The sequence below is a fragment of the Rhea pennata genome, chromosome 2, assembly GCF_028389875.1.
Source record: "Rhea pennata isolate bPtePen1 chromosome 2, bPtePen1.pri, whole genome shotgun sequence".
NCBI lineage: Eukaryota > Metazoa > Chordata > Aves > Rheiformes > Rheidae > Rhea > Rhea pennata.
The window spans coordinates 134,965,616-134,991,946 of NC_084664.1; the positions used below are offsets into that span (position 1 = coordinate 134,965,616).

The 26,331-nt window shown below is 37.6% G+C and overlaps 1 protein-coding gene across 1 annotated transcript in view; it reads right to left on the reverse strand.

The window, feature by feature from the left end:
* Positions 1–1,492: 1,492 nt before the first annotated feature.
* ASXL3 (ASXL transcriptional regulator 3) overlaps positions 1,493–26,331 on the reverse strand; it is a 101,446-nt gene continuing 76,607 nt past the window's right edge. Inside the window, exons 10-13 of the mRNA XM_062570412.1 lie at positions 16,510–16,606; positions 15,949–16,054; positions 9,048–10,998; positions 1,493–6,122 (exon numbers count right to left, since the gene is read on the reverse strand). Of these exons, the coding sequence (XP_062426396.1) occupies positions 2,457–6,122; positions 9,048–10,998; positions 15,949–16,054; positions 16,510–16,606 (5,820 nt within the window). The 3' untranslated portion in view covers positions 1,493–2,456. The remainder of the gene's footprint in view (positions 6,123–9,047; positions 10,999–15,948; positions 16,055–16,509; positions 16,607–26,331) is intronic.

Below are 26,331 nucleotides of genomic sequence, written 5' to 3' on the forward strand. Positions count from 1 at the left end.
TTTCTGCGGCTGGAGTTTATTTCTGTATTACATCAGTCAATACAAGAAGCATTTAAAGATGCAAGTACAAACAAATATTGACTTATGTGCTGTGGACAGGAAAACCAGAGCTAGACATAAGGATTCCCAGCTGGCTTTTATAAACACAGGTTATTAGAATTCTAAGACTGGTTACTCTCTTTAAAGAAATAAAAGTAACCTACCTATACCAAGCATCAATACAATACAATACAATTCCAATACAAAGGCTCCTTGAATATTAATTTGATATGCATTAACTGATTATATCCATGCTAATCATGAGTATATTCCAGTCACTGTTTTGCCAGCAGCTGGCATAGCACTGGATGTTAATTTTCCGATGGCTACTTTACGGTTTTTGCTTGGCTGGTTTATTGTTTTCCTGTCAGAAGACCTTAAAGTGCTGAGAAGCTGTTTCACATTAAGGAGCACTTTTGTATAGAAAAAATATATTATTGTATCAGCAACAAATTTGTCAGTGTAATTATAAATGGCCTTTGTATCACACAGTGTCAAAAATAATATTGATATGTGCTAATTACAACAAAATAGAATATAAGGGTGCACCATCAAGCTTCCTATGGCAGGAATGTATGTCATTAGACACTCTAGCTCACTTCCAAGACAATAAATGGCACTTACCATGTTTGCAAAAATGGTCCCACTAGGAAAAAAAAAAGTGGTTCCTCCATTTAGTAGAACCTCGCTAATACGCACCAATGTCTGAGAGACCAATATAAAAAAAGTATAGTGTAAAATGCAGTTTACTTTTTTATTTCCTAAATGTAGTCCTATCATTTACATTAATACTTGAGAATGAGACAGTAAATGCAGCTTTACATAGTTATTAAAACACTGAAATCTAAGCAGTATTACACCTCACACATTCTTATTACATCTTTCTCTGAGAACTGTGGAAGTTTTTTTGAGCAGACTGTAAGGTATTTGGATTAGTGAGGTTCTACTGTAATGGTAAAAATAACATTTCTCTCTGATGCTCATATATGGGCAGACCCAACCACATACTGGCAGATGGATGACTTGCACTCCACATTTAATGTTCTTGATTTGGGAGTAAAAAAACCTAAGGTATTTTCACCTCCCCAGCAACTACATGTGCTTTATCCCTTTATTATATTTTCCTTTTAAGTGAAGAGGGCCCCAAAATTATTGTTGTTCTTCTCTGATGTTACAGTGGTTAATACATCTGGAATGCAGTTATAGTCCTAAATGTAAATATAGTACTGGATAAATACTGAAGATTACTTTAAAGATGCAGTATCCCTTTTTAAAAATGCCTTTTTGTGTCCAATTTCTGTAAAGTAAGTGGTCTGAATTCCTTTAAGAAAAAAAGGTAGTTATAAGTAATTTTAAGAATTACTTTAAATGACAAAACTCTGAAATATAATTTAAATAGAGAGTAATTCACATAAGAGCAAAAATAACTCATAATCTAATGTTCAACTCAATACACAATTAGAATCTTTCCTTAACCTTTCATCATAACAATGCATCAATTTTAGGCCATGGAAAGGGTAAAACATCCAGAACCTGTTACATAAGGCTGACCCTATATTTAGGACTGACAAACAAAGGGGGTAGATTAGAGAGGCAAAAACAGTTATAAAATATTTGAGTAGGGAAAAGGAAGAGAAAACAGGATTCTCGAGTAGAGAAGTTGCTTTCTCCAGTCTCTACTGAAGCCAGTCAGATTCCAGTGCTGGTCCCACTAACCCATCACATTTATAAATCTTTCTCAAAGAGTCAACAAGAAGAGATGATGATTAAAATTTCAGTTCCATAATCCCTGGCAGGCACATGAGCGAACTCCTCTAACAATCTAACTTACTCCTTTTTTGCTAGGTGAACTGACTATATGTTAGCCATAGATAGTAAAAGTCAATTGAAGAAAACATTATCAGTAGAAAAAATGCAAATCAACTTAGATGCTATCATGGCTGATAACCATACCTTTCCACCCCACTCAAAAGAAGTCGTCAGTATTCAGCGTGTTATTCATTCTGCATAGTTATTCTACTTTTTGTAGAGTTAGTCTTCCATTGATCCTTAACCTGCAGCTTGTATTAACTACCTAAAAAGTGGGGAAAAATGTGCTGCACTTTGTGCAAATAAATAGAAGCTAGGAATGACATGCATTATAGCCTTTTTTTTTTTAAACATAACAAGGGAGCTTACAGAAGCTTTAGGAACAATCCTGTCATTTCTTTTTAACTAGTTCTACACGTTTCCTCTTCTTTCCAGGGAATGTCACTCAGGCAGGAATAACTAAATTCTGAAAGCACCACAAGGAAAAAAGAAAAAAAAAATCAGTCAACCAATGGCAAACTATGAAAGACCTAACCTGTTACAATTTTTCCATTTCTTTGTCCTGCTCTCCCATGCTGACAAGGGATACTGCATCTTTGATTCGGTTTCTACCGTACAACCAAGCAAGCTACACACAGTTTGGAAGGCCCTATGCAGTCATCATGACAGAAGGCTCCACAGCCTTTGCACACAATCATGGCTTTCAGCCTGCAAGAGCATTTCAATTCCAGTTCATCTGCATTGCTGCTGTCAGCGAATTTCTGAACAGGGATCTGAGTGGTCTGGTTAGGGAGGCCTGTGGCAGTGCTCGAGCCACTTCCTAAAATCCCGATCGACTTCTCAATTGCAGATGCTGCCCTTTTGAAGCTTGTGCTACCAAAGTGTATTGTCGGGTAATTTCCACAGAGCTGCTGCTGCTGTGGGTGCTGCGTCTGTATTTTCTGAGCAGCGAGTTGGGTAAAAGGCTTCTGTGGCTCAGACAGTAAATAGGAAGAGAAATCTGCATTTTTTAACGCAAATGCTTTTAACTGTTCTTTCACTTCGTTCTGATCATAGGAAGCTTGTTTCATGCCCAGTTCGCAGCTGCTGCTTAAACCTTCCTCAAAAGAAATAGGTTCAGATTTTATATTGCTACAGATGCTTGCTGGCTGAGGCCAACTAAGTCTTTTAGTGGTTTCCATAGTAACTGTCGGTTGTTTTTGATCTGAGGGGACTTCGGCAGTTGGGTGAGGAGGGGGAGGAGGTGGCAGGGGTGGTGGGGGAGGGGGAGGATGCACTAAGGTTTTATTCTGTAGAGTTTGAGAGGCACTGGCAATGTCATCACCTTCCTTAATTTGAATATTAGGGGAAAACACACTTCCTAGCCTCAGCTGGTGAGCTGCTGTAGAAATATTCACGTCTCCCAAGCCCTTCTGTTCCAGGTGTCTGCTAAAAGCAAAGGCATTGCAGCCAGGTGGGCCTTTTGAAGTAGTTTGCAACAAAGCTGCTGTAGGAATGGGGCCCCTTGCAGCCATGGACATTTGGTAAAAATGCTGTCTATGTGAGGTACTAGCTTCTGCATGAAAGCTGCCATTTTTATCAATATGAAATAAACTCTGCTGGAAACTGCACGAAGGCAGTGGCCTCTTCTGCTGCTTGATCTCCGGGCTGTGAGCAATTCGGCTCTGAATTGCGTGCTTGTTCAGCCATTCTTGTTTAAACGGCTGACTGTGCCCTAGCTGATTCATGCTGGAACTAATTACACAAGGAGCCGCTTTAACATCTGTGTCCATTGACACCTTCCCAGGCTCACATTTAATTTGAGCATGTTCCCCTACAGTCCTGGCCATCCTCTTTTTCGGATGGTTTTCACGCTTCCTGATTTGTAGTGGGGCCATGCTGCCTGCTGTAAATCCTTTACCATCTGGATTTGGAGAGTTGGAAGAATGCTCAACAATATTTCTCTCGGACACTGCTGTTTTACATACTGAGGTAGTTTGCAAAGGCAAGGGAAGCCTGTTAATTTCTAGTTTGGCTCCTGATCTGGGCTGCGGCAGCACTTTCTCTAAAGGCAGATTGCCTTGCAATAATTGCGTCACTAGGGGATTGTTGGCCTCCACTGACGACAAGCGACAGCTAGAGCCCCCGGCGCTTGTAACTCTCTTCAGGGTTTCTGTTGTCAGCGACAGAGAGTCTTCCATGGCATCAGTAATGGATGTCTTGGAGGTCTGTGTTGGCTGTACATTTGTGGCTATTTCTGCAGCCTGAGTAGGCATTTCGGGTCCTGTGAAATCCTCAGTGTCCATCCTGAAGCACTTGTCAGACTCATTAGTTTCTGATTTAACGGGAACAACTATGCTTGTCAAAAGACTCCTGGATTGCAATTCTGACGTTTGTGTGCAACTGGAAGGTTCAGTTTTGACATTTTTTAAACAGTTTTGCTCTGCATATTCTTTATGCTTATTGGAGTTAAGATGGCTGACCACTGGCTGATCTGTATTCATTTCCTCTTCGTCATGCCAACAAATTCGATTGTTAGTGTTATACAGACTGGCACAGGCAGCATCTGCTTCACTTTTAAAGGCTGAAGGACCTCTTAACTGCTCAACAAAACCTTGGCTGGGAGCAACCACCTCAATTAGCTTATCTTGAGGAGCAAGAGGCACTTCTCGAAGACTTGAGCAAGCCGCCTGCAAGTTCTTGCTGTCTTGCTTTGCTGTAATGGCCATAAAGCTGGAACTGTGCTCAAGGCTTTCATTAGAGATTACTTCGGGCCTGCTTATTACAGACACCTGAGGACATGCTATACTTTGTAAGGCAGCTTCTGCCCTCACAGGTCTGCTTTGCACGTCTATGCTGTTCTCTGCATTTTCAATAGAAGACGACAGTGAGAGATTGGAATTCAGATTTGTCGTGTGGTCGACAATGACTTTGCAAGGTATAGATCTATTCATGGCAGTTTGCGTAAAGCTCACGGGCTGAGATTTACCCAAGAGATCTATTCGGTTTCGTGCTCCAGAGCTTTTTTCTAAGAGATCAGCATTTAATTTAGTAGCATTATCGTAAGAGCTTATTGTCACCATGTTACCAGTAAACATTGAAATGGGTGGCCTTGCAACAGAGTCTGCTACTGCAACAGCCTCACTGCAACTTAAAGCTGACCTAACAGTAGTGTGAATGGAGACAGTACTTTGCTCATTGCACCCAGTTATGGCTATCTTATCAGAAGAAAATCTGTTGGTAGTCCCCACTGGGGGAATCAGTACAGAACTACCAGAGAGATGATTTGGCAAATTACTTGCAATAGATGAAGCTGGCACAGTGGCATAATGACTGGAGACTGCATTATTCGCGTTGCTACTTGGTATCGGCAACCTTTTGTCATCGATGGCATTTGATAAGACCGTACTGTCTATGGAGACCGGCACATTACTGTTATCGATACATTTTGGTGCAACGGCTATGCATGGAGTATCAGCCCCTTGGATGGATTTCAGCATACTTATATTACAAGCTGAAACTGCTGTGTTTGTACTGTCAACAGACATTAAAACAGAAGATTTATCAACAGAACTTGCAAAAGAAAGTTCTTTAATTGCTCCAGACATAGCAGTGCTGCAAACAGACACAGAGACTGAACTTTTATTATAAAGCACTGGCACACTGTTATTTTCAGTAGAGGTAGACGAAATAATTTTCTCACACAATTGCGGCATAGGTATATTTTCATCAGAACTGTGCACAGATATGTCAGTAGCAGTTTCTGGCAATGTAGCTGTGCTAAGTGACTGCTGCAATAAAGTGGTAGTCTCACGAAGATGAGCAGACTTGTTGCTAGGGGACCTGCAGTTAGGATTAACTATAATGACACCAGTAGAACCTTCAATCTTTGTATCAGTAGAAGTTGATATCTCTAGAGATGAGGTACTTTCTTTTAAGCTGAACTGTGATTTTGTTTCTTTATTAGTCTGGAGTAAGTGAGCTCGGGCTTGGTGCTTTGCAAATAGCTTGGCCTTTGTTTGCTCCTTGATGTGTGCCAGTGTTCTTGTTTTCCCACCTTCGCATGGGGTCCCCATTGCTCCAGAGACAATACTTGCAGCTGCTGCCACGGCTGCTGCAGCTGCAGCTTCTCTTTGGGCTCTTGCTTGCTGAGCTCTTGCTTTGATATCTGCAAGAGTTCTAGCCCCAGTGTTTCTCCCACTGCTGACTGATGCACTTGGGGAAACGCGAGGTTCTGGTTTAGAAACAGGTTGGCTCTTGATGATAAAAGGTGGTCCAATTTTTGAAAGTTGAATCTATAGGAAGAAAAAAAATGGTATTTTTTATGAGATTGTAAATTTGCTAGAATCACCTGCTGTCTCTTTAAAGGGTCAGAGAAGGATAATGAAGGGAAATACAGCTAAGTGCAGATGGAAAGAAAAATGATAAAAATTAATTATATTTACACTGCTGTATTTTATCATCCTCCAGCAGGAATAACTGACACCTGTATTAGCCTGCACATGCTGGCCCTTTTGACAGGAAGAAAGAAGACTGAGCTGGATAACAAGATAATGCTTATCTAATAACACTATGTCAAACCTGTTTGATTTGCAGTGTATCCAACTGAAAACACCAACAGGTCCAGTGCAACAGGAGTGGAAAAGAGACCCTACTACTAAGCACTTGCTGCAAATATGTGGAAAAAATAACAATCATGTAGTGCCTTTGCTCCTTGGTCTCCAAAGACTGAGACATTAGGAACTGCCTATCCTTCCCTTCATACACTAAACAACAAATTTTGCCTCTATGTAGGATATAGCAGAATCCCCACTGAGCCTGTTATTCATGCTACACCACCGAGCATTTTAATTAGTGGTATAAAAGTGAATCACCAAAGGAGGCATCTTTCCCTTCCTCACTCATAATTTTAAGAGACCCTTTTTAGTGCATCCCTGGCATACCTTGTGCGCTACTGCATTTCAAAACTAAACCTTCAAGCTTACAAATACTAAAAATGTATATATTAATTAAATATCTAAAACTTTAAGCAAAAGAATAACCTGTAAAATCATTGGAGTTGTTAGTATGTTTTCAAATTTAGAGAATAAGAGTCCTGGAAGCACTTTATAGTTCCTACATTCCCTTAGAACAGCAGAGCTTGGCAAAAGAAGACTTCAATTTCATAAAAGGGATATATCTTTACTAGCTGTCCACAATAATAGGACTTACTGAATAATGCTGTGTTTTCTCTTTTGAAAGGAACTCAGAACTAGGTAGTATTTGTAGAAAAAGTAGTCATAAGGTATGATGGGAAATAGGAGCTATATAAGACAGTGACTTAGGAGAATCAGAATCCTTTCCCCCTCTTTAATAACAAAAGATAGGGTTTTTCTTTGGTAGTATTAGCTAACAGCGAAAGACGTATTTCATATAAAGCCATTCTAGAAATGACTGTCCAAAGTTATTTTTAGAAACACCTGCTAATGTTTCAGCATCCTCATTCACTGACTGGAGGCTTCAGGAAGATGAATTTGATAAGACTGGGCAAGGCTGACAGCATCTGATTTTCTGTTAGAGACGAGTGGAAATCAAAATGAAGATGGTACTTCAACATACAACCACTTTTATGGGATAGACAATGACAAGATAAGTCTCTTCAGACACCCCTACTGTTAGGCAACCTCTATGCTGGCCTGGAGGGTTGGAATATTTCACTTATCTAAACAGTTCAGTTCTTGGCCTATCAATAAACACTGCTTACTGGTACTGCCTAATATTGTGAAGCTTTGTGAAAACCTCTTATGAGAACAGGAATCAGATTTGCTCCATTTTACGTATGTCAACAAACGCCTGTCAGAAGACCAATTCTGAATTTGGTTACTACACATTTTCAGTTGGGTTTGTCTGGTAAGATACATAAGAAAAAATCCATTATTTGTAACTGATGCCTTGCATCATCAGATTTCTCCATCTATTGTTTAACAATTGAATTGACATTTACATTAACGTATTTTAAGTATATTACAATCTTACAATTACCTCAAAACATTTTGCTTCTTATTTCAACAGCAATTTTCTTTTCAGTTTCCACTTTGCATCATCAGAACTGCTAAAGCTCTAAATGCTTGATTATTTTTATTATTATAGTCATGACCTTTCTCCTTCCCTAGTGATCTACTTTTCTTTGTGCTCAGAGAATGATTACAATTTATTAGGCTAGATAGACACTTTCCAAATACGAAAGAATATGGCTAAACTCAGAATGGGCTAACTTCCAATTGCATCACTGCTCATAAAAATAAATTAGTTGAAATATGCTGCCACGCTAGTGATTAAAACAGTTACTGTATTTGCCCCCCTGGCCATATTAACAATGTTCAGTGATTGCAGTAGTTAAAAATAAATGCAGAAAAGGGCATCTCTGAATAATTAGGAACTAGGATTGCAAAGCCAATGGCTTAAGTTCATAAAATTAGATCTAAATTTTGACTGACGTCACCATGTAAAAAATTAAGAGAGGCAAAATGCTCAGACTAAATATAATTAGATCTTTAGTTCTCTTGGTGGTGGTGGTGGTGAAGCTTTTCAACTGGAATTCACTTTCTTACATAGCGAAATGACAGGTAAAAAGGAGTTCACTTAACCAGGGTACTGTTTTACTTTGCCATTAATAAAGATTTTCCATTAGATACAGATATTGATTAGACACTTCTCCTTGATAATCATGTTATCTGCTTTCAATTAATTCTACAGGGAAGTCTTACATTTCACCCTTCCCCAAGGTGTGGGTTTGCAAAAGGATCTGCAAATGCTGGTTGGTTCAGACTCCAGGTTCTCTTGCCGGATTAGGCACTAGTTGGTTTTCTCAGTAACAGTTTGGTAACATTTTTTATTCATGCTTGTTGGAGAAGTCATTTGTGGGAGAATAGGGGGGCAATACAGCTGGGCAATTAAAAGAGAAGTAAGTAGCACTGTGTAAACGAGGAGAAGCTCATGAATTAGATCAAGCCATACAGCCTGAAAAACTTTATCCTGCACAAAACAATAGGTAATCCTACAGGTTTACCTATAGGAAGTGATTTGGCACAGTAGGAATGGAATAGTGAAGCAAAAAGGTCAGCAGTAAGGCCCCTCACATCTCCACAAAAAACCCACCACGCATTATGTATACAGGCAGTCAGCAGAAGGGAGAGAATAAACCCTTAGTTTCCAAGTCAGCCTGTTTTTCACTACTTTACCTTAAGGGGTGGAACTCGGGGTTCTTCTCTGGGTGGCTGATCTTTATCAGGTGGACTTGTAGATGAAACATTACGGTTAGGCTGATCATCATCTATTCTAGCTCTCTTCTCTTTACAGATTCCGAAACTGTGCTGCTCTGCTGTTTTCCTCTTTGGGATCTCTGGGTCTCTACTTTCATTCCTCACTTCAGCTGATTTTGTGGGTTCTAGTGACTTGGATGAATGTGAACTCTCCAGTCTGCTTTGGATGCTGCCAGGCAGTTTGTGAGATTTACTTCTGCACACTTCAGAGAATGAAGCTTTCTCCAGAGATGAGGTATATACTTTATCATGTGGTTTTGATGGAAGCAGTTCAATATTTTTGCCTGCTGATCCTTCTGATAAGACAGTTACCTCTGTTGGCAGGACAGTACCTTTCTTGTCACCTCTTTGTTGAACACTGTGATTTTTAATTTTGATTACTTCTGGAGGAGAGTGTTCTGGGATGGAAGCAATGTAGGCTTTCTCAATTTCAGAATGTGACTTACATGGCTGATGACCAAGGTTTTTGCTTTGGGTCTCTTCCAATATTGAAGTATCTGGTATAATTGCTAGTGGGCCAACTTTCATATTTTCAGGTGCACTCTGAAGCTGCTTTGGCTGAAGAACAAGCTTCTCCTCTTGAACAACTTTAGGAATGGTAGAGCTTTCTTCTTTCAAAGTGGGGAGAGAGTCTTCCAACAAAGATGGTGACTTCCTCTGTTGCAAAATAAGTCTTTCGTTGTTGGAGGAATTAGAAATTGAAGATGTTTCTGATGGAAGAGGTAAACTATTTGCCACAGATGTTTCTGAAGTCAGAAGAACAGAAGATACTGAAGATGTTTCAGATGTTAAAGGTAAATCAGACATAGGAGATGTTTCTGATGTTAAAGGTAAATTAGAAGCTGGTGATGTCTCTGATGTTAAAGGTAAGTTTGACATAAGAGATGCTTCTGAGGTTACAGGTGAGGTGGACATTGCAGAAATTTCTGACATTAAGGGTGTGTTCAAGTTTTCATCGGTGGCCTTTTGCTGAATATCGCCTTCAACATTTTCAGTACTGGACACTTCAGATGAGCAAGCTGTTTCAAGAGATGCTGGAGTACAGGGTTCCTCTGAAGTTGACTGAGTGTCTCCCCCAGGAGAGGCAATACAGACACATGGTCCTTCTGGACTTCCAGAGGAAAAGGAAGTTTCAGAGATACAGGCATTCTCAGACAGTTGTTCATCAGGGTCACTTTGAAGGTCCATATCCACTGCAATGCCTCCACCAGTGAATAAGGAGCCTTCCAGAGCAACATTTTGCATTTCTGGAGCAATTAGCTCTTTTGCAGGCTCAGAATCCTTCTCTGCTGTATCACTGACAGAGTTTGTGGATGAAGCTGATTGTGCTGGGGATACACAATCCTCCAGCTGATCTATCAAAACTGACATCTCCTCCTGAGGGCACTCTGACTTCAACTCCACTTTAATTTCAACATGAGATACATCAGTTACATCATTCATCATGACACAAGACTCAGCACTGTCTGCAAGCTGCACTACCTCTGTTTCTTCATTTGTGCCAGCTGGACTTATTGACTCCTCAGAAAACTCATGTTCTGTTTTATGATTCTCCTCTTGGCATTCACAAATACTTGTTTCAACCTCTTCAGCAATCTCCTCCTGAATGATTGATTCTTCAGGTATCAGTATATCTTCTGATTCTGCCATTAGATCCTTGACTGGAACCTGTTCCATGTTGCAAACAGAAGGACAATAATCCCTCTCTGGCAATGGTGGAATTTTAGCGTCTTTCTGTTCATGGTCCTCAAAGGTTGCTTGCTTAGAAGGACCAGGTATGCCAGAAGATCCACACACAGAACTGCTTTCATCTTCATCATTGTTCTCTACTGCAGTGAGTTTCATCGATTCCCCTCTTGACATTCCCAATCTAAATAAACATACACGAATTAAAAAGGTTGTTTCATCACAGACATAAAGGAACAGGTTCACCTTTTTCTCCCACATCTTTTATTTATGTAAAGGACATTTTGTCAGTTTAAAATAATGGTTTGGTTAAATAGCAGCAGACAAATTTACAGGATTCAAAATTTGATTTTATATATTTTGGAAAATGAATTACTCAACTTGTCTTATCCACGTTAAGAAGTAAAATAACACAAACCTAAGTAATTTATTCCTCATTATTTAACTAATTGGCACTTCAATGTAACACAAATGCAAGCTACACAGATTCACTGGTACTCAAACTCTCTTTAAATTGCTGCTATTGGTTGTGGTTTTTTGTATCAGCACAATACTGAAATACTAACATTGCAGACACTGCAGAAGAAATGCACAAATGTATCTTCTACAACCAGTAACAGTTCTGGAGAAAATCCCTTTTCCTACTACACCTGCATTTAGAGTCAATACAGCCAGCAACATGGCTTAAATGCCACACTTGAAAGAAGATGCTGCATCTAAAACTATTAAAGCAAAGTATGCCTTTCACTTCAGTTTCATAATTCTACAATCATTTCATATATATGATAGAAATTAAAATAACTTGATTTCAGTGTCATTTTACCAGTCATTTATAAAGATATCAGTTGACAACTCGTATGTTTTCGCTCCACTCCCTTTCAGCACCCTATAGACTATTTACATTAATAAACTATTTCTAAATAAACAGATCTATACATATGCTGTTCACCTGATTTCATCCAAGCTGAACATTCCTAAGGAGCAAATAAGGGTCATATTTGTATTTATGCATTTTCAAGGATGAAGTGCAAATGAAGCATTTGTATATTTCATGTGAACCTATCAATACTTCCAAAGATTTTCTTATCTTTGATTCTGAAAATACTAAATAGTTTTATTACGTTGGCAGAATTAAAAAACAACAACAAAAGAAAAAGCAAAGGCTGAAAAAAAGTTTTTTAAAAAATTTATTCTCTCTGACATCCTTACTCTATACTAAGAGGAGTGGGAGTTCAGGTGTTCAGCATCTTTAGTAAGATCTTCCAAGCACACATTCTGCCTGAGCAATTCCTGGTTGGAGGGCTAAAAAAAATTTTATAGGACTAACGATCCTCTGATTTTATTAACAGATGCTTGATTTCTGTTTCTAATTTTAAACAAGGTAACTGAAGAATAATATGGTCGTTAAGCAAGCACGACAGATATTCAGAAATTAAGAAAGCAAGATAACTTTGTCAATATGTGGCCAGAAGATACAGAGATCAGAAAGGCCTATACACTTGAAAGTACAGAATAAAGATGTGAAAAATCAAAATCTGTGATAACGTATTTGAAAAATACTGAAAATATACATTATTTAGTGGTAGTTTTAAATATAAAAAAAATCAGCCTGGAACTGGTATCCAAGAAGGACTCTTAAGGTAATTATTAATATTGCCTACCACTAGTCACTTAATATATGTACATAGTCTCCCTGTGCCATCAATAGGCTGAGGGAGGATCCTCCAGAGAGAAATTCAGAGCAGCTAATTTACTTCCCCCACACTGAATACCTTTCTGAAAATGTCGCTCTCTCAATACAATATATATGGAAACAGACAACTAATTTAGGTCAATAAATGCCTTCCTCTAAAATTCCTTACGTAAATGACAAAAAGTTATCTCAGGAAAATTAGGAGAGAAATAATAATAATAAAAAAAGCATTGCATTACTGAAAACCAAACCCATGGTCTATTTTCTCCAGCTGCTTTACACCACAAAGACAATGCCTGATGGCTGTCTTTACAGAAGGAAAATAAGCAAAGGAAAAGAAGGACAAGATAAAGGTGAATGTAACTGTCACAGAGACACTACACAAAGATACACCTCCTAGTAACATATCAAAGAGGAAGAAGTACAAGAAAAATAAGATAATGAAGGATTAAGGCCAGCAGAACATGAGCTGAATCTTAATTAGTTTTATGCAATATATTAGAAATACTACTATCTTAAGATACTGCAGTGAAGAAAAAGACTTTCAAAAGGGAGACTTGAGATCAGTATGTTTAAGACAACCCCACGCTGTAAGATAAATGGCTGATCTGTCTTCTTCCTTAGAGATGCAGACACCCCAAGTTTGCAATAAAACAGAAAAATATGAGAATAGTAATAAACAGCCATTAATGAAAGTGCCGATAGGGACAGGATTCAGCTGATAAAGTGAGGGCAGTCAATCATCAAATAAAAAACCCCCAAACAGCTACTCAAAGACATATAGTGGCTGATATTCTAGTGCTGTGAGAAGTAGTATTAGGGAAAATTTTAAAAATTAATGAAGGGTTAAATCAGCAATAAAATTTAAAGGATGTATGCCAAAATGAAACTTTTGATTTAGTGGGCTAGCAGCACCATTCTGACATGCAACTCTCTCAAGACTGGGAAAAGAAATAATATATTGAGACAATAGAATATAACCCCTGCAATCCTGAGGGCAAAGCCAGAAGAGTGTGTATTTCTGGCAACATGCATCAGCTGGCCCTGGACAAATGACTGCAGAATGAAGTCTTTGTTTTTCAAGAAAGTCAGAGAGAGGAAAAAAGGAATGACCATGAGAAACAGAACTGCAAAAGCGGAAAGAACATAAAGTGGATGGATGTAAACTACAACTGACAGTCTCATGCTGAATGGCCTGAGCACAGATATGAACAAACATAATAAAAAACAATGCATAGAGCCTACGTGGAAGCCTTTGAAAGTCATAAACTCCAGAACATGTAAAAATGATTACAAGATTCTATTACTTGTCCTTCTTTAGGTACAAGGTGAAAGTTGAATTTAGTTATGGAATATCTAAAGATCGAGTTAGCCAAAGTCATTGCAAAAATACTATACCGCGCACTGAATGGGTTAAGACTGCAATGGAGACCCATTTTGCAGACAACACATCTGAGAAAGAGCTCAGAAAGCTTTTAGAATCTGCTACTTCAGTAGTATCAACATAATTGAAATTAGACAAAGCGCAAACACACTCAAAGCATGTTTAAAAACCAGCAAAGTAAAAAAGGTGAGGGAACTTATACCAGCTCGAAACTGTAGCAAAAGCTTCCAGTAGCCAGTAGATAATGGGGAAAAATACTTAAGACCAGCCAAGCAGCTGAGATGCCTGCATATTAGCCAGGAAAAAGAATGCAACTGAAACAACATAAGCTGGGAGAAGAAAGAGGGAACCAGATTCAATACTGTAGTCAGAAACAGATGTTATGTATGATATGACATTTTGCATAACAATGTGGATGTCAGGAATCTGTCATTCCAAATGACATGTATCACTGCAGACTGAGTTATTATCTGCCAAATGTTATAGCATCCAGCATTCAGCTAGCACAGCAGGACTGCTGGCTCTGTAAAATTATGAGTAACATTCTCTATGCATGTGATATTCATTTGTGACTTCGGAATACACTTTAGCTAGAATGAACAGCTCATGCTTTGTTATTAAACGTCTGCTTTCTGTGGGAGGTTCTGTGGCAGCACCTTCCATAGCTTTCTCCTTCATGCAGAGTCTGTAAATGACTTATCTTGACATTCATAATCAAAAGTCATTATGCTGCTTATCTAACAAGCTAATTAATACTTTTTTATATGCAAGGGATCAACAGCTGGACTAAATGGAGGTCTCAAAGCTCTTAAATACGAAACTAAGCACTTGGCAATATAAAATATCTGCCATGCTAAGACCCTAGAACTTGCATTATTTTAAAGTGGGGTAGAAATGGTGTTCACACTGGGAGAAAGCACCTACACAAGGAAATGCAATGGTAAACATTAGAGTCAATCTATTTGCTGCCTTGGTTTGACTACACTTCCTAGCGTTCCAAGACCAATGGATTCGGAGAAGTAGCTGCTGGGGACACAGATGCTTTAGTCAATGCCTTAGTCTTTAAGTTAATTACTCACATGCAGGCTTCTCAGTGCTCCCGATTTCCTAAGTGAAAAGTATCTAACAATAAAAGTAAGAACTCTCACATCATAATGGATCCTTTGGGGCATTTCTACCTACTAAAAATTATTTTTAATAAATTACATTAAAACACAATTTAAAATAAAAATGTGATATCTTTCTGATTTTTTTAACAGAGATGTAATTACTGTGAATATTCATGGATTAATTTTTAGAAGTAATTTTTAAAAGGATTATTCTCAAACGTTAAGAAAATGTTAGAAGAAGAAACATTTTAAAACAGAAAGATTTTAAGGACTAAATCTCTAGCTGCTGCAGAATGCCATCAGAGCATTGCACCAAGGAAATTGTGCTGACTCAACTCAGTTGAGCACCTGGAGTGATACTTTCTAATTCACTTTAGCCAATAATTCACTTTAGCAAGTATTTATTCTTTGTATCTCACTTCCAAAGTAAGACTAGTTAGTATCACTTTCAGGGGGATTAGTCTTTAGCCAATGTTTCTTCCATGTTTTACTTTCCAATCCAATGAAAGGCCATCTGGGTTAAACACTCAAAAGCAATATTTGATTTTAAAAGCTCTCACAACTAACTTGGAAAAAATAAATAAAAATAAACTATAGAAATATTTCTACTAGTGTTATATTCTGTAGAGACTGAAGACATATTTTGCAGAAAGAGAGAATTACCCTAATGCTATCTTAAAAAAATTAAAAAATATATGCTTAGACCTTGCTTTCCTCATAATGAATTTTTATGGATGAGTTATGAACCTTTAAAAATGCAATTGCAATGCAAGTGCAGACATGCCACTATAATTCTACCCACAGCTTCTTATGTGGGGAATGACTGCCTTTGATAACCACTTTATTAAGTTTTACAGCATATGCCTGTGCTATGTGAAGCAGAGAATTATATTTTCATTTCCTCCTAAAAGAAAATGAAAAAATGCTTTCATTTGCTTCAATACTTACTTTTCCCCATAAAACCTTTCAAAGAATTTTTCTTTCCAAGGTTCAGTTTTCTTTTCTTTTTCAATCTCTTGTCTGATGCGTAGCTGCATTTCTGGAGTAAATTCTCCTAAAAAACAAATACTAACATATTGAATAAAAGTTGTCAAGGTTTAGTGTAATATAGGATCATTATAAATTACAGATACACATATGAGACACAGCTCTTGCAATCACTCAACAATCCAAAATTAAAATGATGAAAAGCAAAAGTGAGCTTGACCTAGAAAGATTTCATTTAGCATATAACTTCAGTATTTACAAGGTATATTGGAGGGACTTAGTCACACACATTTATGTTTCCAAGTCTGACAGTGATGAAAATGCTTTTTGCATTTTTTTGTAACTGTCAAAATAAGCTGCCACAGCAGGTTGCAAAATTCAAAATGGAATCAGCAATTTTTTATTGCTGAATTGCTGCTGTATTACATTTTCCATTCTAGAAGTATTTCTCCACCATAGAAGCAAAGGCATCCTTCATAAAAATAATTAATATCCAGTAAATATGAGAACAAGTGGAGTTACCTTCTGCCAATCGTTGTTTCCACCCTTGTGCTGCATATGCAAAGAATTCATTATTTAGAGCGGAACTACTGAGGCGCAAAACTCCGTCACTTCCCATCTACAAAATAAACCGATGGTAGCAGAAGATACTGTCAGAAATAGCTTCAACTATGATCACTTAAGAACAAAGTTCCAGTTAAGGGAAATAGGGAGGGACAGGCAATGGGAATAACAAAGGAAATCAACTACTAGTACTAAAACAGCATTTTCATTATAGTCGTTACTGTAAATGCAAGTGGCCTAACCCAGCATCAATGTACTCTTCAACAGTAATCAGTCATCAGTATTACTTGATTGATGCATTTTAATCACAGCTCTCTATTTTGAGACTAATATGTCTAGAGCTGTTGTACGCAATCTAAAATCAAGATCATTACTGTACTTATGTGTCTGCCTCGAATGCAGTACAAAACAAATTAATTAAATATAATGAAGATAGTAACTTTCCTGTGTTTCTCAATGCTAAATAAATCTCGCACTCATATTAGCTAATATACTGTACCAGCAGCAAAATTGATGACAAGTAACCTTAACAAAATATCTAGTGTAACCTCAGCACTAAAGCAGAGTCCAACTATACACATAATTTTATAGGTATCAACAATGAAAACTGTGAAAAATATTACAAACAATAATTATCTTTACCTTCTGCATCTGTCAAACAGCCAAAAATATGACACTACTAAAAGTCTCACAGTATTTTCTACAATTACTTTTTAAAGCAATCTAAGTATCTAAGGATACTTACTTTCAGTTTATACGTGTATATCCAACTATTTAAGGAATGTATTACTAACTGGCAAAAGTAACTGAATAAAAAAAATTAGCAGCGAGTATCATCACTATAGTTACAAATAAAGAAAGAATAAAAACAGGTGAATAAAGAGACAAAGACAGGAAACAGCAAGAGTAGGAGTTAATGTTACCAGGACAAAAACTAACTCTCACTATGGTTCATTTTATACTTTTTGAGCTAAGTAAGAAATAAATGTTAAATAACATATTTTGTAAATCTGGTGGTACAAAATACCACATTTTTTAGCATATTAGCACACATTTTAGTTATGTCATATTCCCTATTGGAACCTGTTTCAAACCAAGAGGCAGAAAGAAGCAGATGTGTCAGAAACATTTAATGATATTTATTCCCAGCATTCTCACTAAGCTCTAGATTTCACTGATAATATTGGCTCTACTTTCAGAACAGTCTTAGCTAATTTTCTCTTTGCCTAGCTGATGTCCTGTTCCAAAAGAAGTGCATCTGTGAGTAGAACAAAAAGGTACAGAGTACTGAAAAGAGAAACACAGTGATAAACATGGTCTCTGAAAGACAGGTAATGCTAAAGGCATTTGATTTCAGCAAGGAAACAGTAGGTGCATGCCAGGACAGTACCCGGGTGCCTCAGCTGCATATGAACCTACAGTACCGCCTTGATTTCCTGCTATATGGCATTGCTTTGCCAACAACTCACAAGACTTTAATAAAGAGTATGGTGGATAAATAACGCTTCTACGCTTCCATGATATAGGCTGTACAACACATGCATATTAATTACAGATAGGCTATGACTAATGCTGAAACTGGAGATGAAAACTGGAAATAAACAGTGAAACTTGCAGGAGCAAGAAAAAAATGGAGAATCAGTGACGTGACAGAGAGAGAAAGTAAAGAATATGCACTTATTGTATAAAGCACATTGTATAAACAAATTTTGTGTCGAAAAACTTAAGTTCCAGAATTAGTAAAGTGAGATTTTTAGACGCTGGTTCCTTTTAGACCTGAACAAACTAGTAGCTAGCAAATGGCACTTGCACATCTTACCAGAAAGATAAGATGAAAGATTATAAAGAATATAGTCACAGCTACATGATTCTTTGTTCCCCAAACAAATACTGAGCCATCCTCAATTTCAACATCAGAGGAGAAGAAACAGTAACACCCATTCATGTCAACACGTTTTACTCCAGATTTTGGTAAAGCTAAGATTTCACTCCAGATCTTGAGAGGGTCTTGCAAGGAGGAGTAATACACACATGACATTGTTATTATTTTTGTATTTAATGTTTAACTCCAGGCTATCCGCAAAAGGCATTGTCTTCTCCAATCCTTTTGCTCAACTGGTGACACACAAGACAGCCACGTTGTTAGTCAGATCAACAACTCTCATAGGAAAGTAATCATTTGCAGACACTAATTTTCTGTTAAAACAGCAAGATGATCCAACTGATTGTAAGGTGATACAATCATTGGATCTCATGCAAAGTCAGAATGCACAGCAAGACATGGAAAGAGAATACCACCTTTCGGCAGCAATCCACTTTGAGACTGCATTAAATGTTTTATGAAACTGCAGTCAAAGTGTGATTGAGCTATTTCACTAGGCTGCATAAATCAAAACCACTATGAAGACTGCCAAGTGAGATTAGCATGTGAATATAGGAAGAACAGTATTAGCTTTGGTGTGGCCATGTTGTTGTAAGGTTATGAGAAAAGCAAGGTGTAAAGAGAGCTACTGCATATTTTATTATTTTGGTTGATAAACCTGGAAGAAATTCCAAGCCTTTGGGTAAATAATTTTTATAAGGTGTGAAAAAGAAACTGCAAACTCCAAACCAAATGCTAGAAAGAGGTTCAACCACATTCATATGTTAAGTAGATCCAAGAATTATGCTCCTAGGCTTTAATGGTCAAGATTCTTTTAAAATCTGTATCCTCTTTCTTATTTCTTTATTACTTAAGCAAATTTTTCCTAACTTGAGAGAAAAGGATAGCTAGTAATTTCAGAACAAAAAGCAGATGTTAGCAGGGACGTAAGCAAAAGGTTATTGGAGAAGTGACTGCTGACTTTGTGATTGTCATTACCTTGGTGATCTGACAGCAGACAAGCTTTACTGAGAGCTATGCTCATGGGGCACAGAACACACTGGAGCTTTAAGTAAAAATATAGCTGGAAAATATAGCCAAAAGTAAGATAGAAAAGTATGTAATAATTCAGAAGAGGAAAGATGCTAATTAATCAGAGGAGAAGCCATCAGTGATCTATTTTAACGTGATCTAAAAAAATCATTTCAGGCTGACAAAACAGTATGGAGGTGTGGATGGATACACCACCACTAACTAGACTTGGTATACATAATCCAAGGTAAGAAATACCAAATAAGCTCAAAACATTCAAAAGAATTCTAGTCAAATGCAATAGGACTAAACTTTAAAATCCACCAAAATAGGAAAAATCCTTAGAATCCTTCAAGCAGAAAAAACTTGTTAAATTAATGCACACCAAGCAGCACCACTTCTGGAATAAAAATGCAAGAAATAGAAGTTGGCCTGCCTCTATGACTCTGCCACATCTGCTCAGAAATTTGAGATCAGAGAAAATCTGTAATGGGAATGGAAGAGGAAGAATGTATTCATTCAGTCAAAGCTCAGAGAGAAAAGGAGGATGGCAAAAAAGCAAAAGAAACTCATGATGAAGAGGTAAAGTAAATGAGAAAAAAATTCAAAATGTTATAAGGAAGAAAGAAATACTAAGCAGAAAGCAGATCTACTACCAGATGAGAAAATGGTCAAATGAAACTAACAAGAAATTCAATCTTTTAGCTATTTTTGATTCCTTTGAAGATTTCTGGGGGAAAAGGGGAGAGGAAGGGGAATGACAAGTGTGACCAGTCACAAAACTAGCAAATTCTTATATAATTATTTAAAGAAGCTAAAATAATGGGAACAGTGGAAAAACTCACAATATAACGAATGCATAACATTTGTTAATGAAACAAATAGAATATTAGAATAATTTTTAATTTTCTTGAACCTTAAGAGGGTTCCTAAATTTTGGAACAACTTGTTTAAGTAATGGGGGGGTGGGGAGCAGACAGGAAGAAGCTACAGATTTTAAAAGAATCTTGACCATTAAAGCCTGGGAGCATTATTCTTGGATCTTCCATAATAAAGGGATCAAAAATGATATAAACAAACTAAAAATAAGTATAGTTTTCAAAACTGGATACTGAATCCATCTGAATATAAAACAACATTTGTTAATTTTAGCACACATGGGACTGAGTGACAGAAAAAGAATGAATAACAGTCACTTTCCATATCCATCTCAGTGAACATGGAATACTACTATTAAACTACTTCAGCTCAGGATTAAGAAGAGGAACAATCTAAACTTTATTTCAGAAAAATAAACCAAAAAGAATCAGATCATTAAGGAGAAAGCAAGTCTTTTTATACCTTCTTCCACCACAAATATTACTGATCTTCATAAGAGTCTAATAGAAACAACGATGACACTAACAGAAACATTTTTGTACTTTTCTCAGTACACTGTCACGTGAAATCAGACCAAAATTTTTACAGTTCTGTTGAACTTGGAAGAACCAAGAGATCTTTTTCTTACAATATTAGCTAATAGATGCTCTGCTGAAATCTTCTTATTTCACTCAGAGAATGTATTTTTACCTAAGTCAAAAAGCTTAAGTGGGAATTAAAATTTTTGAAGGCAAATTCTCTATTTACTTCTCTGTCCATTGACCATGGAGATAGTGCAATTAACCACTAGATCTAAATTAGAATTTGAATAAACATGCCAATATAGCAGATCTTCAAATAAACATTAATTTTTATGGTCTTTAAAAAATGCTATCCAACAGAGACAGTGTGTTAATGAGCTGAAACAGAAAACATTTCTTGAAAAGTTTATGTTTTATTCTGTTAGGCTCTGTTTTCTGTTTTTCAGATTTTTTACAATGGTAGAATTATTTATGTTCTACCATTTAATTAATACTTTTATGCAGAATTCACAATGGCTGTCAAAAGTTCCTTTTACTGAAAGCAAACTAAAAACACCCAAATAAAACTTATCTGTCAAAACGCAACATCTGTTTGCATAACTGAACACTAAAAAGTCAAATATTGTTGCTAAGCTGACAGGCACTTTTTCTACCAACAACTATTTAATTCTTTCACTCCAAGTTCCACTGCAAAACCTCTTGTGACAAAAAGGCAGGGATTATTTGTGTAGCTCTACCTGAAGATGCACACTGGTATTTCAGCAGGGATACAGCAAATACCACACAGGTGTATGTTAGTAGGTAAAGCAGAACACGGCTGCTATGTTGGAAGGCAAGGAACTGGCAAATCTATTACTTCTCTCCCTCTTCTAAGTGATTCAAAATTATTCCTGTGTATTTATAAAACTACATGTGATTCACTATATATAGTTCTTGCACGTATTTCTTATCTGAGATCTTACGTGTGTAACCATCACGCCATTTGACCATAGTATTTCACAATACAGACACACACACACAGACACATACAAGTGAAGATGCACCTAAATTAAGAGTCTGTATCAGTCTTGTAATTATACACACTTTACAAACTGCTGTTAAGCTGCTGTGCTTTTATATTTATCCTGGGGGTAAAAAAAGAGTTCTATAATTCACAGTATTTCCCCGAGATATTTAAAAGGAATTATGTGCCAAAGATGGAAGTTGTGAGAAAATACATTATAACAGCTCTCATCCTTTGCATTACGGAGACTCGCAAATGTTAAAATTGAACAGATTAGCAGTGTTTGTATCATACACATGAAAAAATTGTATATTATTTATCTGTAGAGAGACATCATTGTCATTTTGTAACATGGAACTACTCTCTAGTACTGGACACCTGCATTAAATGACCTGCCATGAATGTACGATGCAAATATCAAACACCGAAGCTGCGGCAATCTCAGTGGCTGACTTTTTGAACATGTTATGATCTCCTTTCTTTCAGTTACAGAGTAGAGACACAGAACCGTACAGAACTGGCTCTCCAGCAAAAAACTCTATACAAGGCATTCACAGTAGCTTCTCTCACACTAAAATCTCAGTTCGGGGCAGGAAGCAGTCAGCACATGTGTTATACTGAAATGGGACAAAGAGTTAAACCAACTACATTCTGGATGTAACATTTCACGGGAAGCACTTTTGAGACCTCTAGACAACATGCCAGGCCTGGCTTATTTTACTCTTGATGATCATGTAGCAGAAGTTCACAGGTGATAGGAGACAGTATCTGTTTTTTCCCAAAATAACTTCTAATACAAGAAAGAATGCTCTGCAAGAAACAACTGAGAGTTCAAGCACACAGATATAAACACTTAAGTTAGGTGCTTTGCATCACCAGTCTGGAAGAGCTCCTCTGCCTCCAGTAATAGCAAAGGAAGCCTAATGGAGATCAGACTCCTAATTAGCTCCTCTAAATTAGCTACCTATGCTAGTAGGGTGAACCTCCACCACCACAAAACCTAAATCCAAAACCAACATCAACAGAAATGTTTGTAATGTACCAGATTCTCTGTTGCTCCACACAGTCCACAGTGGATTAACAATTGCTACCGAATTTGGTAAAAAGGGATAGTAAGTTAGAAGACTGTTGCAAAACGTCTCACGTCTCAACATGAACAAGCTTCCATCAGTTACACATCCCCTGAACACAGATACTGTCAACCTGGTAAGTACCAAAGAACACACATACGTTAATGACTAATTTTTGTGCCTTTCTAACACAGCCATTACATTGGGTAGGCTAACCATGTCCATCCAAATTCATATGTTTGTTGCTGCCATACATTTCCAGCACTTCCTGCAGGTCATCGTGAAGTTTGATGTATCAACAGCTCCTTCACGACACAATACCTTTGCTGGGAAAACCCTCAAAGATCTCACAATTCATTAAGACCATGCTTGGTTGTTTATGTTGTGACAGCAGTGAACTGCCATCTCTTTTGAAGTCTCTACTGTTTAAAATAACAGGCTGCCTATTCAGATTACTTTAGCCTCCCAAGTACAGATGTAAACAATCACTGTTTATAGCCATCAGCCATCTTAATAGAAACACTGGCTTTAGGCTTGAGATTTTTCCAAGGCTGGCTGAAGAAGTATGTGCAATGGAAAACTCAAAGCACAACTCCTCAGTTTGACCCAACTCACACTCCAGGACCCAGGTGAAAATGGCAAATACCTGTATACACCATCCAAACTGGACCACTCTAAAATGCAAACAGTGGCTTCAGGTCACTAATGAAAGTGCTTTGGGGATTCTTTTTAAGGTGAATAGAAGGAGTGCCTACTAGCAATCATAATGAAAAGCTATACTTTACAAACCATTATTCAGCAATAAAGATCTCATTAGCTCATTAACATTTCTATTTATGATCTCTACAACATAGTGCCAAAGGCATACAAGCCTAGGCCCTACTGCTCTGCACAAATTTAACTTAAAAAGGTGCAGAGGGTGGCAATGTTTCTGATTGTAATGCATTTTGAGATTAAAAGAACTAATGTAGAGATGTCTAGATGTGGCCTAGGTTTCTAATCTCCCACTACTGTCAGTGGAGATCTAGTCAATGCAGTCAACGGAGTCAAGAGGACTATTCAGCCAATCAGTCAGTAGGCACCTACTTAAAGTGAGCCAAAAAGCTCTGCACGCACTGTTGTCCATGTATTGACTAGATCTGCATTGTGTATAATGGAAGTTTAGACACTTAGCACACCTGTAGACATCAAAATTTAAGTACCTAAATCTGGAGATGAATCCCATCCTCCTCTGTCTCAAAGAGATCAGAAACTGGACAGAGGGCTATGAAGATGATCAGAGGGCTGGAGCATCTGCACTATGAGGAATGGCTGCAAGAGCTGGGCCTCTTCAGCCTAGAGAAGAGAAGACTGAGGGGGGATCTTATCAATGTGTACAAGTACCTGAAGGGAGGGTGCCAAGGGGACGGGGACAAACTCTTTTCAGTTATCCCATGTGACAGGACAAGAGGCAACAGGCAGAAATTGAACGACAGGAAGTTCTACCTGAATATGAGAGGGAATTTCTTCCCTGTGAGAGTGACAAAGCACTGGACCAGGTTGCTCAAAGAGGTTGTGGAGTCTCCTTCTCTGGAGATCTTCAAGGCCCACCTGGATGCAACCCTGTCTAACATGCATGCTCTAGGTGACCCTGCTTGAGCAGGGAGGTTGGACTAGATGATCTCCAGAGGTCCCTTCCAACCTTACTGATTCTATCATTCTACGAAAACTAAAAAGATGTAATCCATTAAAGTAACAGAAAAATGTAACAACAAAAGCACTGATTGAATTAGTCGTGTTAGTGCTTCTAAAACACAACATAAAAGACAATGTAATGCATTTCTAAAGGCCATTTATCTTGCCATTAACTACTGGAAGCTTAAAAAGACACCCTGTGTGATACACAGCAGAACAAGACAACTGCTCTGCAGATACATTTGGGCAAAACGTTTCATGGATAAGCAGTCACAAACATGTTCCTGAGCCCTAAAGTAGCAGGGGATAAATTCTTATGTCTGTTACACCGGACATGAAGACCACATTCCTATTCCTTTTGAGATAGTATGTATAAAATAAGCTAAAGCAAATTTTAAATAGATAGTCTCAGGCACCATTAATGAGTTTACATGTACAGATGCATGTTTTGTGAGTTTGAAAATCAGATATAACAGCACAATGCACCCAAATACATAGTCAGAGAATATAAAACTCTCTACTTGGTAGTCTCTCTCTTAATATGATGTTCATATATAGAGAAAAGTAATGTCAAAATCAGAACCTGTTGGGGCAAAAGAGAGGAACTAATCTCAAGAATAGAGGAAGAAATGTCAGGGCTCCAGTCACCTCCAAATGGAATTCCCAAGGGGAAATGAAGGGGAATGAGGACAACAGAAGGACCATCTGTGGACCCCCACTAATATCCTGGAAGGTATGATGCCTGCAAATATATCCACTCCACTGATTATTAAACTCGTATATCCATCTTCCTTTGCTCTACAGATACAACCAGAAATGACAGTGAGTGGATCAGAAATGACAAGGGGACTGTAGGAATTATCATGGAGTCTGGGACTTGCTGGTGTTTTTATCAGCAGTGTCAGACATGGGTTGGTAATGAACTTGTGGTTGAATAGGTGAGATGGCAGAATAGCTTTGACATCTTCATTATGGGATGATGTCCCAAGAAGAAGATATTAAGATATAGCAACAGGTAAGGAAAGATGGAAAAAAGCCATCATATAGGAAAGAAACATGCTCTAAAGACAGACTTGAAAATTCCTCCAAAATCTTTATGCCATATTTATATACATGGCCTAATAGTACAGGCTAATCATAAAGGACTAATGAAGCCCAGTAGTGAGGTGCACTCTAAACCAAATCAATAGAGTTTATTGCCAAAAAAACCCCAGAACTATTAGGTATAGAATATAGTTCTGTGGATCACTGCCAAAACTAAGTTTATTTATAAAAGGAGAGGTTAAAGAAGGGGCCAACATGATGACAGTGGTACATTTATCTCAGCCTTTGATGGCTGAACATTAATGCAAGAACTACAAATGGTACGTAGGAGGACTTGGAAGATTTAGTTGACAATCAACATTTTGGCTTAATTGGCAAAATGGAGATGTGATAATTCATATGACTGATAGTAATATAAAAGACTAAAGTTTGTTTGGGAAAAAAGAAAAGAATGACAACCACAGAAAAAAAAAAAGTAGGCATACTTCCATAAATGCCGAATTAGTTGTGAAAATCCGCTACAAATTCTGTACAAGTGAAAAAGAAGTTAAAAGAAACCTTATAGTTCCTTACAAAATATTGACCATACTAACTGCAAAGTATCCTGCTAAGGAATAATGCGGATTGTACAATCAGATCAGACCGTCTTAAATATGAGCTCACTGTTGATCTCATGGCATGCAAGAAATGGAAATG